At 42.3% G+C, this 12,838-nt stretch overlaps 2 protein-coding genes across 4 annotated transcripts in view; one reads left to right on the forward strand and one right to left on the reverse strand.

Annotated features, from left to right (window-relative positions):
* The first annotated feature begins 306 nt into the window (after positions 1–306).
* Positions 307–4,741, forward strand: LOC115195580 (gamma-soluble NSF attachment protein-like). 2 transcript variants are annotated; one of them, XM_029755588.1, is made up of 12 exons: positions 307–530; positions 874–941; positions 1,146–1,230; positions 1,384–1,401; positions 1,500–1,548; positions 1,769–1,878; positions 2,038–2,104; positions 2,293–2,363; positions 2,445–2,523; positions 2,660–2,739; positions 3,009–3,138; positions 3,713–4,741. In XM_029755588.1, exons 1-12 carry the CDS (start codon positions 478–480, stop codon positions 3,848–3,850), a joined length of 948 nt encoding a protein of 315 aa, XP_029611448.1. In that variant the 5' UTR covers positions 307–477; the 3' UTR covers positions 3,851–4,741. The 2 variants fall into 2 exon arrangements, with proteins under 2 accessions (XP_029611448.1, XP_029611449.1); XM_029755589.1 differs by having other exon boundaries at positions 308–530; positions 1,518–1,548.
* The window catches only part of LOC115195579 (piezo-type mechanosensitive ion channel component 2), a 160,145-nt gene continuing 152,039 nt past the window's right edge, over positions 4,733–12,838 (reverse strand). For both annotated transcript variants that reach the window (XM_029755585.1, XM_029755586.1), the window contains exons 39-51: positions 12,571–12,838; positions 12,301–12,433; positions 11,947–12,094; positions 10,036–10,250; positions 9,690–9,848; positions 9,334–9,481; positions 8,805–8,993; positions 8,515–8,607; positions 8,121–8,290; positions 7,358–7,474; positions 6,945–7,024; positions 6,584–6,794; positions 4,733–6,320 (exon numbers count right to left, since the gene is read on the reverse strand). In XM_029755585.1, coding sequence (XP_029611445.1) covers positions 6,065–6,320; positions 6,584–6,794; positions 6,945–7,024; positions 7,358–7,474; positions 8,121–8,290; positions 8,515–8,607; positions 8,805–8,993; positions 9,334–9,481; positions 9,690–9,848; positions 10,036–10,250; positions 11,947–12,094; positions 12,301–12,433; positions 12,571–12,838 — 2,187 coding nt within the window. In that variant the 3' untranslated portion in view covers positions 4,733–6,064. The remainder of the gene's footprint in view (positions 6,321–6,583; positions 6,795–6,944; positions 7,025–7,357; positions 7,475–8,120; positions 8,291–8,514; positions 8,608–8,804; positions 8,994–9,333; positions 9,482–9,689; positions 9,849–10,035; positions 10,251–11,946; positions 12,095–12,300; positions 12,434–12,570) is intronic.

Genomic DNA, 12,838 nt, shown 5'->3' on the forward strand with positions numbered 1-12,838 from the left:
ATGATAGAGGAATTAAATTATACATTTTGTAGGCTATATATAAATTAATAACTGGAGATTTCCTAATGCATTGCAAATAGAGATGAATTTGATTGTTTATTTCACTTTTGTATATTATCTACCTCACTTGCTTTGGCAATTTTAACATATGTTTCCCATGTCAATAAAGCCCCTTGAATTGAATTGATGAAAGAAGACTCGTTTTCTGGATGAGGAAGGGCGTTCAACTGAGAAAAAACGAACTGTTACATTATTGCCCAGTAGGTGCAACATTGTAACGTTGTCGCAGTATATGAGTGGAAAAATAAAATCCAACTCACGAGCTTCCGTAGTCAACACTGATGAAGGAAAGGTCTCCTGAAACCAGTAACGGCAACAGCAACGTCTCACTACATTTTAGCCAGTGAGAACTTAAATATTAATAATTGTTTCATTACATTATTTGTAGACTACACAGCAGAGCTGCCACTGGACCAGATGGCTGCGAAAATCAACGAGGCGCACGACCACATTGCCAAGGCTGAAAAATAGTAAGGAAATCTCGCTAGCTAGATGACGCTAGCTAGCTCGCATTTGAGCCATTACAGTAGGTAGTCAGCCACTATCATATTATTGGTAATCGTGTATTGTAAAGTACCTATGTATGAAACAAATAGCATAGGAATGGTATTTTCAATTTAGCAAGCTAGCTTGCCATTCTAGATAGGAAGCCACCTGAGCTGCACTGCAGTTAAGCCTGTCGGTATCACTTCATCAATACTAGGGCGTCCACACCTGTATTACATCCTATGGCAAATTCATATGATTGTAACTTTTTTCAGAGGCAATGCTGCTGTAATGTTTGGCACTGAATATGATGCATTTTCCCCACAGTTTAAAGACTAGCTTCATGAAATGGAAGCCTGACTATGACAGTGCTGCATCAGAGTACTCAAAAGCAGGTATTGTATCCCAAAGGCTCATACATTCTATGCAGCAGCAATTTGGACCCGAATGCATGTCCCCTACTACAACAACATTTGATAGTCTAGTTGGTCAATAGCACACTGTCAGTAATATTAGGCTATATTGCAGAAGTGTAGCTCAAGTTGTCTTATGATTTGTCTTATTATAAATGCATAATAAAGCATTCCCTTCTCGCCCAGCTGTTGCCTTTAAAAATGCCAAGATGCTTGAAGAAGCGAAGGAGGCGTACCTGCAAGAGGCAGAGGCACATACCAACAACAAAACGTATCCTTTCACTGCCAATGGGGAGAGAGGCTTGTAAATGGTTTTGCAGGTTGGTTTTGAACAACGTTATTGTATATGCTGTATTTGAACATTGTGGACCACAAAGATCTGATAATAACATCAACATTTTCTTTAACTCAACTCAATGTACAGACTTTTCCATGCAGCCAAGTGAGTATAAAAGATCTAGGCCTATCCTATGTAATGATATTAATAGAACCAGAAGGACACTGATTTGTCTACGTCTGTTTGTATTGAATGTTGCTAAGGAGACCTTTCTGTTACAGAGCACTTGAGGCAGCTGGTATGATGCTCAAGGTTAGTGTTAATGTGATAAACATTATTGTCAATCATATATACTTGTTATCAGAGGTCGGGAGAAATTTACTGTTGCGTTTATGCCATAGTTTTTACGTTTTTGTTGCCCCCTTCTGGATTAAAGGCTTGGTTTTTAGCCAGACGCTTTTGACACGACTACTGTTTTAATATTAACTAGCTACTAACGCTAATCACTGACAGACATATTTCTTCTCTCCAGGACATGCAGAGGATACCAGAGGCTATCCAGTATATTGAGAGAGCAAGCATGATGTATGTAGAGAATGGCACCCCAGACACTGCAGCCTTGGCCCTCGACAGAGCTGGAAAGTACGTACCGGTAGCCAATATTGATCATCTTAGACGGTCTCTCAAAATGAATTCCCTGTCAACATTGGCATGTCACTGTAAACGTATGATGATGCTCGTTGTTATTCCTCATTTTGATGCTTAGGCTACTTAAGTTAAAGTTGCCCTTTCTTTTATCAGGCTAATCGAATCACAGGATCTAGCAAAAGCAGTGGATCTGTACCAGAAAGCTGCATCAGTGTTTGAGGTACGACTTGAATTTTTGATACTAGCGAACACCATTCATTGAGTTTCTTCCAAGCCACAGCCTCAGTTCAGGGTCACATCTGCAGGAATCTCAGTCTTATTTCATTGATATTGGATATATATTAATGTGATGAAAAGTGACCAAATCAATAAAACATTTCTTGATATGATGAATGTATATTTCTGCAGAATGAAGACCGTCTACGTCAAGCTGTAGAGATGTTGGGGAAAGCATCAAGACTTCTCGTCAGGCAACACAAGTACATTCTCACCTGCTTTACCGACTGTTCTACCTTTCCTACTCATTCCCTTCCAGCTAACTGTTGTTTTTGGCCCGTCAGGCTTGATGAAGCAGCAGTGTCCATTCAGAAGGAAAAGAACATGTATAAAGAAATAGAGAATTACCCAACGTGTTTTAAGGTGCGTTTAAGGATCTTTTCACTTATTTAGCCTGATAAAGACAATTGACCGTGTTCAAAAGTGAGCAGACTGTGTTATTATTCCCCCTGTTGTGAAGATTAAAACCAAATGGTTGCCTGTGTATTTTCTTCTTCAGAAAACCATTGCCCAAGTGCTAGTCCACCTTCACAGAAATGACTTCGTAGCAGCAGATAAATGTGTTCGAGAGAGTTACAGGTACTGACTTTACATTTGTCTAACTAAAAGGTAAATATGAAGGTTATGAATTTTGTTATGTTTGATTAGGGATTCATAATTCTGGTAACTTACCCCAAATTCCAGAAATCCCCTTTTGGAATATTCCTGGAGTCAGGAGGTAATAAGCACGGAATCTGTGAATACTCCACCTGGGATTTCTGGAAATATTTCTGGAAAACTTGGGAATTTTGGGAAAGTTACCGGAATTTTGCAACCCTATGCTTGACCATTCTAACCTTTGACCCTAGTCTGCCAGGCTTCAGTGGGAGTGAGGACTGTATTGCTTTGGAGCAGCTCCTGCAGGGCTACGACGAGCAGGATGAGGACCAAGTGCACTGCGTCTGTAACTCGCCCTTATTCAAGTACATGGACAATGATGTGAGTGTTCTGCCTTGTGGCTTATACTGTATGTAACCATCATTCACTTCAAAGCGTGTCATCACATCATTTGAGTATCTACTTCTCTCAATTGTGTTCTGTTGTCTCCTTTGATCACATTTAAGGTCTTTAAAAGGTATGGAATCATGAGCTGTCCTTTCCTTATGAAACCTCTCTCCTAGCCACCCCATAGATGCATTTCCAGGCTAGCCTGAATAATGCAGTCATTTATTAATAGAAACAATAGCAGTCCAACTGCTTGCTTACCTGCGTTACCCCTCTAGACCCTGCTTTCTTGTTGTTTTGTACGATTTATTATCTTTTACATTTCTTTAGATCTATTTCTTAAACCTCTCCTGATCAATTCCAGAAAGACACACACACACCTGACTCAAACTAACCAAGGGTTTTCTGATTAGTTCATTAGTTGAATCTGCTGTGCTAGTTTAGGAAGAGATCAAAAACATGGAACTGGCTGGGGGTACTCAATGAGAGGTTTAGGAAACACTTCTGAGAAACAAATACTGTAGAGACAACTTGCCATAACCTGACCACAGTGCCAATTGTCTTGCAGTATGCAAAGTTGTCCATCAGCCTGAGGGTTCCCGGGGGGGGTAAGAAGAAGGCTCCTGCTTCAGCTGCCGATGCCGGGGAAGGAGGAGCAGGGGCAGGGGAGGCTGATGAGGATGAGTACGCTGGTGGGCTATGTTAGCCACAGAACCTGGACTTCCTGTCTGGACCAGAGCACTTTCAGTTACCTGTTAAGGATGGGTGTCGGAATCTTCCACAGCCCTCCCATTCTCAGCATGCCAGGGGGTCGTGAACTTTGCCTTGCCTCCCATCGCCAGATGTATCCTAGAAAACAACTGTAGGCACTCTAACCATCAAGCATAACGAGTTATGCTCATAACAATAACATAAGCATGGTAATATAATATCACTGTGCAAAATAATCAAACACTACTTAAAGATTTGAAAATATTATTTGTCCCTTTTGGGGTTTACTGCGATTGTAAAATAATGTATATTTTGCTACATTTGAAGTGATATAAAACATTTGATTTTGAATGTTGATCTAGGTTTGGTAATGCATTTGTTGTATTTGCCTCAATGGATCATCAAGGTGTTTTCTCATTCAATCTACAACAGTATGCAACAAGATACTCAGTGTGAAAATAATGATTTGCACGTTCACCTTACAATATCAAACTCTGTGCCTCAATGATTGATGCGTAAAGGGGTGGATGAGACGATTTCTGAATTTGTACAGTATGAAGTGTTGAAAGCAGCCATTCCAGTTACTATTGTGTGTGAAGGCACTTATAATGAATCAAATTTATGTTAAGAAAATAATATATTTGGGTAATTGGTATATTATTGTACTTTTAGTTTCTTCTAGATTTCAGAATGCCTTTCCATTTGTATTATATGTTATGCCTGGTACTTTGGAACTGACTGAAAGCTAGATGATGATTCATGTTTACAACTAATCTTAAAATGTGTGTCAAGTCTTGTGGAGTATGCAGGCTTGATGTTTGTGGCATGCCCTCAGTGTTTACTGAATCAAGTCATGGAATAAAATGGCAGCAGGTCAGCTTTCAAACATTTGTTACATTCAGGTCACTGAACCTCGATAACGTCACAAACTAGATTACTTACACATGAAAACAATCTATTCACTTACACATGTTGCTGCATTTTCCAATGCATAGATTTGATGGCCTTGATCACATTTTGGTTGAACATATGAACTTGTACATTTAAAATAACACTAACTTGCAATATCAAAAACAATGGGTTTTCAAGCAATCAAATATAACCGACACAGGTTACACACGTCAACGACAGTATCTCTATTTAGGCCCTCAATTCATAGGTCTTTATAGGGGCTCTATCATGATGGACATGCTCCATAATATAGAAATATAATTCTATGCTCTATACAGTGTTCATCACATCACTGTTTTTCCCTTTATTGTTTCTCTTTCCTAGGTGTACTACAGGTTCGAACAAAACCAAAAACGTAATCCCTTTGTGGTGAGATGATACACATTTCCTGAGAACGATGTCTGCCACAGCTCCCTTGATTACTCTGTAGAAACAAAATAACGGCAACAAATGATTGTAACTTCCCACTGCGCGCAGACGTCAATTCAACGTCTATTACACGTTGGTTCAACGTAATTTCATTGAAATTACATGGAAACAACGTTGATTAAACCAGTGTGTGCCCAGTGGGTTGTCTTCAACCTCTCGTTGTTGTCTTGCTGGAAAAGCCAAAGCACTTCCAGGTAGGCTACTGTAAAGGGAAATATCTTGGAAAATCAAAGTGTCTAGTGTCTCTCAGTCGCTGCCCACTTCTCTTCGCTTTTCCCTTCTCCTGTGTTAGCTCAAGAAATCATGTCTGTTCAAGTTTACAGCCAGCTATCAGTATATTGCACAACCCTTGGTTCATGTTTCCCAATAGGAAAAAGGCCAGACGTCTGGAGGCAGGCAGGACAGCTGCAGTCTGTCTCCCTGTCTGTCTGTGACATCTCAAACACACTGACTGATGGCTGCAATTCTTCAGAGTTGTACTAAACGAGTACAAACAAAAAACAGCTTCTTACAGAGGAGGCTGGTGAGGGGAGGACGGCTCATAATTGATGGAATGGTATCTAACGCATGGAAACCAGGTGTTTGATACCACTAAATTAATTCCGTTCCAGCCATTACTATGCTCGCGTCCTCCTAATTTAAAGTGCCACCAGCCACCGCTGTTCTTCAAAGTCACCTTTCATGTGTAGGTCATTGTTTTTCATGGCAGGCTTGATAGGGAGAGGGTCCCTTATTACCATCCCACCAAAATACAGGGAGCGTAGCGAGCTAGCTACTTCCTGCTGGATTGTGCTTTTTTCATGTCTCTGCCCCCCACTAGGTGGCACTGTCATTTAGTTTTTTGGTCCCTGGTCCACTTGATCATAGTCTCTGGTGAGCGGTAGAGGAAGATGAGCTTGGCATATAGGTCTTCCTCCAGCTCCAGCTCGCCCGTCTCTCTGACCAGGAAGATGTCGGTACACAGCTTCAGGATGCGGTCCACGGCGGGCAGCTCCTCGAACATGATGGAATGGGAGATGCCGCTGAAGAACTCGCGCACAAACTTGCCGATGACCAGCACCACCGACGCGTACAGGCCCATGATCCTGTCGGTGAGAGACAAAATAACACATTATAAGCCTTGTTATAATACATTAAAAAGGCACATACATGCTTATGACAAGTGATAAAGCATTATAAATGCAGGAAACCTTTTAGAAAGCAACACCAGGGTTGTGTCCAGTAAGCACAACACAACATTTTGAAATGAGCTGGTACTGCCTGACAAACAATCAAAAATGATGATTGTGTGTCTCACTGAACATGAGTTACATGACCCAAGTCAGACCGTCAGATATCCTCCACTCACCCGTATCCTGCCAGGAAGCCCAGACTGGGCGGGCTGACTTTGTCACTGAACACGTAGAGCTGGAGGCCTGCCTCTCTCTTCTTCCCCACCGCCGCACCCCTCATCTGGATCTGTCCCGCCGATGGCTGGTCTACGATCCACCACTCCTGGATCTCACCACTGCTGTTGTGGGTTCTCTCCAGGTCGAGCAGGATGTTCTTGTAGCCATTGTCTGAAATGGAGATATCATAAACGATACATCAACAGTAATAAGAGGGCGATGCGTCAGTTCAAAACAGAAGTGTTCATTTCAGGACGATGTAAATGTATAAATGTTTCTATCCATATGAAGTCATTCCAGGTTTAAGGATTCGTGCATTACCTTTATGGAGTTGTTCTATAGGTTTGGCATTGGAGTCACTGGGAGCTCTGAGGAAGCATGGGAAGACTTGTGCTATGACCCTGGAGAGGAGAGAAAGAGACGTGACATTTAAAGATGCAGTCCGGGATCTTAATCACAACAAAACAGAACATATTGTACGAGTTGGATTTGTAACATATCATACCAATTGCAAAAAAGAAATTGATGATGTTGTACACAATTCAAACTCGGACCCGTTTTGGCTCGTGAGCACCACTTTCAAAACTGCTGGCTCAAATTATACAAAGTTGTGGAGCGTCACTTTAATGATGAATGATTTATCAAGCATCTATAAAATACCTTATGAAGGGGTTATGAAGGCTTAATTAAGCCTGAAAAGTCGTAGTCTGTTTCCCTTAGCATAGGCAACTTACACAGCCTGGTTTCTGGTCCCATTCAGTAGATCTACTAACTCTTGTCGTGTTGTCATATCAAGGTATGTTACATGTTTATCTGTTGCAACTTCAGCTTTGGCTCCAAGACTGAGATTCCTGTTGAAGAAAGAAAAATCCCAATTACAGACAGTAGATATTTTGCAAGTCAAAAATAGTACACCATACACTCTTTCCCATACATATTACTTTCTGCACTCGTAAATGGGCAGATATCTCAACAGATATTTTACGTCTCAAAAGTACTATGTAATCTATGTGGACCTACACAACACTGTAGTTACTAAGTTATTTTACCAAGTTACAGTTCAAAACACTTTTGAGTTTCTAAGAAGTGTGTGAGTATAGTGGCTCTACTCAGTCTGTAAAGCTGAAGCGTTACAGATTCCTCGATAGAAATGTAAAAGGTCATTTCCGATTGAGCCGACATATGCAGCGTTTACCGTGAATGCAGCCTCCTCTAAAACGGGAACATTGCCTTTAAATTTAAATCACTGTGTAAAGTCGAACTTCCACGATGTGGATTGAATAGAGGTTTGGTTCTCACTCCGATAGTAAGTGAGTATATTTCCATACATGTGTGCATTCGAGTATTGGTTCCTCCAGCGTAGTGTTCATTAGGGCACGCAACGGAAAACAGTTGAAAGTGTTTTGCAACGCTAATGAAAATGAGTATCTTATTGGACTGTTTCAGTCTGTTGTCTTCCCATTTGGTGCCTAATGAACAGGGCCCTGGTTCTCTTACCTCTGGATGGTCCAGGACATGGTGACTGGGAAGTATTCCTCCTTGCTGAGAACATCCATAAGGTTCTTCCTGCTGGGGGGGCTGATGGTCCACAGGGAATTGGAACTGCCCTCCAGCTCCGCCACAGTCACATCCTCTGACGTGTATGCCTCCAAGAACTGCATCGCTGACTGCATAGAAGTATGGAAATATTAAAACACACAATACTTACATTTGCAAGTCCCTGGTGAGTGGGAGGAGAAAGGCCTTACTTATAGTAATACACAGTAATATATTCAAACCAGAATGTAATAGTATTCAAACCTATAGCATCAAAATATATTTGAAAAGCTTTAGAAATCTGGCCTAAAATTAAGATTCAGAAAGCAAGCTTTAAAATGGGTGGTTTTCTTACCGGAATGTAGTTGTACGAATTCATGAAGTCTGAAAAATCTGCTTTGCTGATGTCCTTCAGTTGATTTTGCTGGGCACTCATAGTGAAGATGGGCTGAAGGAAGAGATACCAACGTTAAGATACTAAAATCAGATAGTAATGTGTCAAACTCTAAAATTAACAAATGGCAATAAAGAACTGATACTGTCAACCAGGGTTGGTGTCAATTCCATTGAAATTCAGTCAATTCATTAGGTAAACAGAAATAAATGGAATTGCCCCAAACCCTGCCTTTGACACAGTTTTCAGACCTGAAAGCCTCCCAGGGTGATGGTGACCGATACGTCCAGAGGTTTGTTGACCACCCCGGCCACGGACTTGACCAGCGACATGAAAAGCAGGGGGAACCAAACGATGCAGATGAGCAGCATGACGATCAAACCTCCCATCCCATACTTCACCACCTTCTTCTTCTTCTGCCCGCGAGGCTGGGGGTACCTCTGGTAAACAACACACATACAGGATTAAGCCTCTGAATAGAACAAATTGTTCAGGGAAATAAATTATCAAGTTTAGTTACAGTTTTTATGAACATTTGTTAACTTTTGGCGAACCTACATAATTGGTGCCTTTATTTTTATAGTGCTTTTCAATGCAAGTAACAAAGTGCTTCACATCATAAAATAATACAATAAAAGTACTAACAAAAAACCTCAAACCTGCTGTATCTCATTTCCACAAAGCCTATCTGACAACACACTATCTTCTCCCCCTCTAAGCCTCATTCAGAGATGGATAGGGAGGTCCTCGAGAACTAACACTGCGGCCGTGGTCCCTCACCTTCTCTGACATCCTCCAGCACTTGAGAACAAAGATGTGAGCGTAGATGTCCTCTACACAGATCCAGCTGGACAAGCTGAGAGTGGTGTCCGTCCACACCCAGTCCATCACCGCTCGCAGCTCTGTCAGGAACGGGACCAGGCGGAACCTGGAAATCAGGAATATTTAGGACAATGTTAGGGTAATGTTAGGACCAACAGTCAATATAGGTTATGAACCAGCTTATGGCAGGCAGGTATTGGGAGCATGTGCCATCACTGATGAAATTAGTCTCATACCTTTTTCAGAAATTCATTCAATTCATGATTATGCTGTGGTTTTGTGATTGTAGTTACACTAGTCTTCAGAGCACTCACCCTTGGAAGAGGAATAGGTTGAGGTAGTTGTAACTCTTGGTGAGAAAGTTGCCCAGCACGCGGGTGGGGTAGCCACAGCGGATCTGATAGGCCGACAGGCCAAAGTAGATGCACTTGACAAAGTACCACAGCTGGGCCACTGTGTTCTTACTGAACCGTCTGGTGATTAAAATGAAAACAATGTTAACGAGAATTTTTTGAAGTAACTTGAAAACATTCACCATGATGCGTTACTAATGAAGCAACTATTTAGTAAGCAATATACAGTATTTAAAAGAAAGAGAGAGCTGGTTATGACTATATGATTAAATTACTAAATGTTAATGTTATTTCTCCACATTCATACCTTTCTGTGACTCCAGGCAGGATGAAGAACATCCAGAAGTGGATACCGAACACCAGGATGACCTGGAAGATGACTTTTCCCATGACAGTCTTGCGGAGGTAGAGTGCTCGGTCGATGATCATGGTGCCAAACTGGATCAGTACCATCACCAGGAAGGCCTCTGGAACCTGGTCCTCCGACAGGGAGGAAGTGATGTCAGCTGCGGCAGAGTGTTTCTATGAGGGACAGGAAGTCATGTTATTCATTTGGAAGGTTTTTGTTTTCTTCAATATTTCAAGTTCAAATGTGTTCTTGGCCATTTAGGGAAAATTTCAATTAATTGCACTTGGTTTCAATCACAAACACAATGAATAAGGACAGTTTATAGTAGAAAGTATTCAGACCCCTTGACTTTTTCCAAATTTTGTTAGGTTACATCCTTATTCAAAAATGTATTAAATTGTTGTTTTTCCTCATCAATCTACACACAGTACCCCATAATAACAAAGCAAAAAACAGGTTTTTAGAAATTGTTATCAATTTATTAAAAATAAAAAACTGAAATATTACATTTATGTAAGTATTCAGCCCCTTTACTCAGTACTTTGTTGTTGCACCTTTGGCAGCGATTACAGCCTCGAGTCTTCTTGGGTATGTCACACCTGTTTTTGCGGAGTTTCTCCCATTCTTCTCTGCAGATCCTCTCAAGCTCTATCAGGTTGGATGGGGAGCGTTGCTGCATAGCTATTTTCAGGTCTTTCCAGAGATGTTCGATCAGGTTTACATCCGGGCTCTGGCTGGGCCAGAAGCCACTCCTGCATTGTCTTGGCCGTGTGCTTAGGGTCGTTGTCCTGTTGGAAGGTGAACCTTCGCCCTAGTCTGAGGTCCTGAGCGCTCTGGAGCAGGTTTTCATCAAGGATCTCTCTGTACTTTGCTTCGGTCATCTTTGCCTCGATTCCTGACTAGTCTCAGTCCCTGTTGCTGAAAAACATCCCCACAGCATGATTCTGCCACCACCATGCTTCATTGTAGGGATGGTGCCAGGTTTCCTCCAGACGTGCATTCAGGCCTAAGAGTTCAATCTTGGTTTCATCAGACCAGAGAATCTTGTTTCTCATGGTAGGAGAGTCTTTAGGTGCCTTTTAGCAAACTCCAAGTGGGCTGTCATGTGCCTTTTATTGAGGAGTGGCTTCTTTCTGGCCACTCTACCATAAAGGTCTGATTGGTGAAGTGTTGCAGAGATGGTTGTCCTTCTGGAAGGTTCTCCCATCTCCACAGAGGAACTCTGGAGCTCTGTAAGAGTGACCATCGGGTTCTTGGTCACCTCCCTGACCAAGGCCCTTCTCCCCCAATTGCTCAGTTTGGCCGGATGGCCAGCTCTAGGAAGAGTCTTGATGGTTCCAAACTTCTTCCATTTAAGAATGATGGAGGCCACCGTGTTCTTGGGGACCTTCAATGCTGCAGAAATGCTTTGGTACCATTCCCCAGAGCTGTGCCTCGACAAAATCCTGTCTCGACACTATGAGGACAATTCCTTGCACCTCATGGCTTGTTTTTTGCTCTGACATGCACTGTCAACTGTGGGACCTTATATAGACAGGTATGTGCCTTTCCAAATCATGTCCAATCAATTGTATTTACCACAGGAGGACTCCAATCAAGTTGTAGAAACATCTCCAGGATGATCAATTGAAACAGGATGCACTTGAGGTCAATTTCGAGTCCCATAGCAAAGGGTCTGAATACTTATGTAAATAAGGTATTTGTTTTTAATTTCTTACACATTTTCAAAAATGTCTAAAAATCTGTTTTCGCTTCGTCATTATCGGGTATTGTGTATAGATTGCTGATGATTTTTTATGTATATAATCCATTTTAGAATAAGGCTGTAACGTAACAAAATGTCGAAGGCACTGTATATATCAAACTTACCCCAAAAGCCCAGAAGCCGAAGACGATGATGATAAAGTCCACAGTGTCGGCCAGGAACATGAGCACATAGACGTCTGTCACAGCACTGTACTCTGGGTGGATCAGGTTGTAGAAGAACTGACGGATGGGAATGTAGATCTCCAGAGTTCTTAACAGAGAATGGCCAAAGATTTATAAACAATTATCTGTTCATGTAAACAAGGTAAACTAAATACCTTTATGAACAAAGAGTGTTGTTTTTATTAACAATTTATTACCCTGAAAAGTGACTGAATATTGCCAGTTAGTAGCCGAATAAAAGTATAATGTGGCACCTTCAAGTCGATATTCAAACGTGACATCCAGACCACCTACTTCTTGACAATGAAGCTCTTGGCTTTGATGAGCTGCTCTCTGAGTTTGTCCAGGATCTTCTCCTTCTTGCTCCTCTGCTGGACACTCCGCACACTGTCCCCTCTCCGTAGGCTCTGCCTTGAGCTCACGCTGTCTGTGGAGTGACTAGGTTTGGTGAGGTTCGGAAGACATGGGCCTCACAAATTACATAATTAAAAGTCTAGACATTTCCCCCAAACGAGCCCAATAAGAGAGTTATTCTTCAGCACTTAGGAGCCAGTGTGACCTCACCTCCTCTGGAATGGCCGGAGCGCAGGGTGCGCTGGGAGAGGTGGGAAGCGGCGCTGGAGCTCTTGCGGCGCAGCTGGGTGGAGGTGGACAGGGAGTGGAAGCGGCGGGGGAAGCGGGCGCGTACCGATTCCAGCAGGGAGCTACTGCCCCCCAAGGCCTGCTTCTCCGCACGCCTGGAGCTGGACCTCTTCTGCCTGTCATCGTGGTGCTGCTTAGGGGTTTCTCCCCCTCCTCCCCTGGGGTCATCCTCGTCCCACAGCCCATGACA

Source organism: Salmo trutta, chromosome 6, assembly GCF_901001165.1.
Source record: "Salmo trutta chromosome 6, fSalTru1.1, whole genome shotgun sequence".
NCBI lineage: Eukaryota > Metazoa > Chordata > Actinopteri > Salmoniformes > Salmonidae > Salmo > Salmo trutta.

Coding starts and splice junctions, on each gene's coding strand:
- LOC115195580 (XM_029755588.1), top strand. CDS start 478: ATGGCTGCGAAAATCAACGAGGCGCACGACCACATTGCCAAGGCTGAA. Junction 531..873: donor ATTGCCAAGGCTGAAAAATA/GTAAGGAAATCT, acceptor TTTTCCCCACAG/TTTAAAGACTAGCTTCATGA. Junction 2,740..3,008: donor TGTGTTCGAGAGAGTTACAG/GTACTGACTTTA, acceptor CTTTGACCCTAG/TCTGCCAGGCTTCAGTGGGA.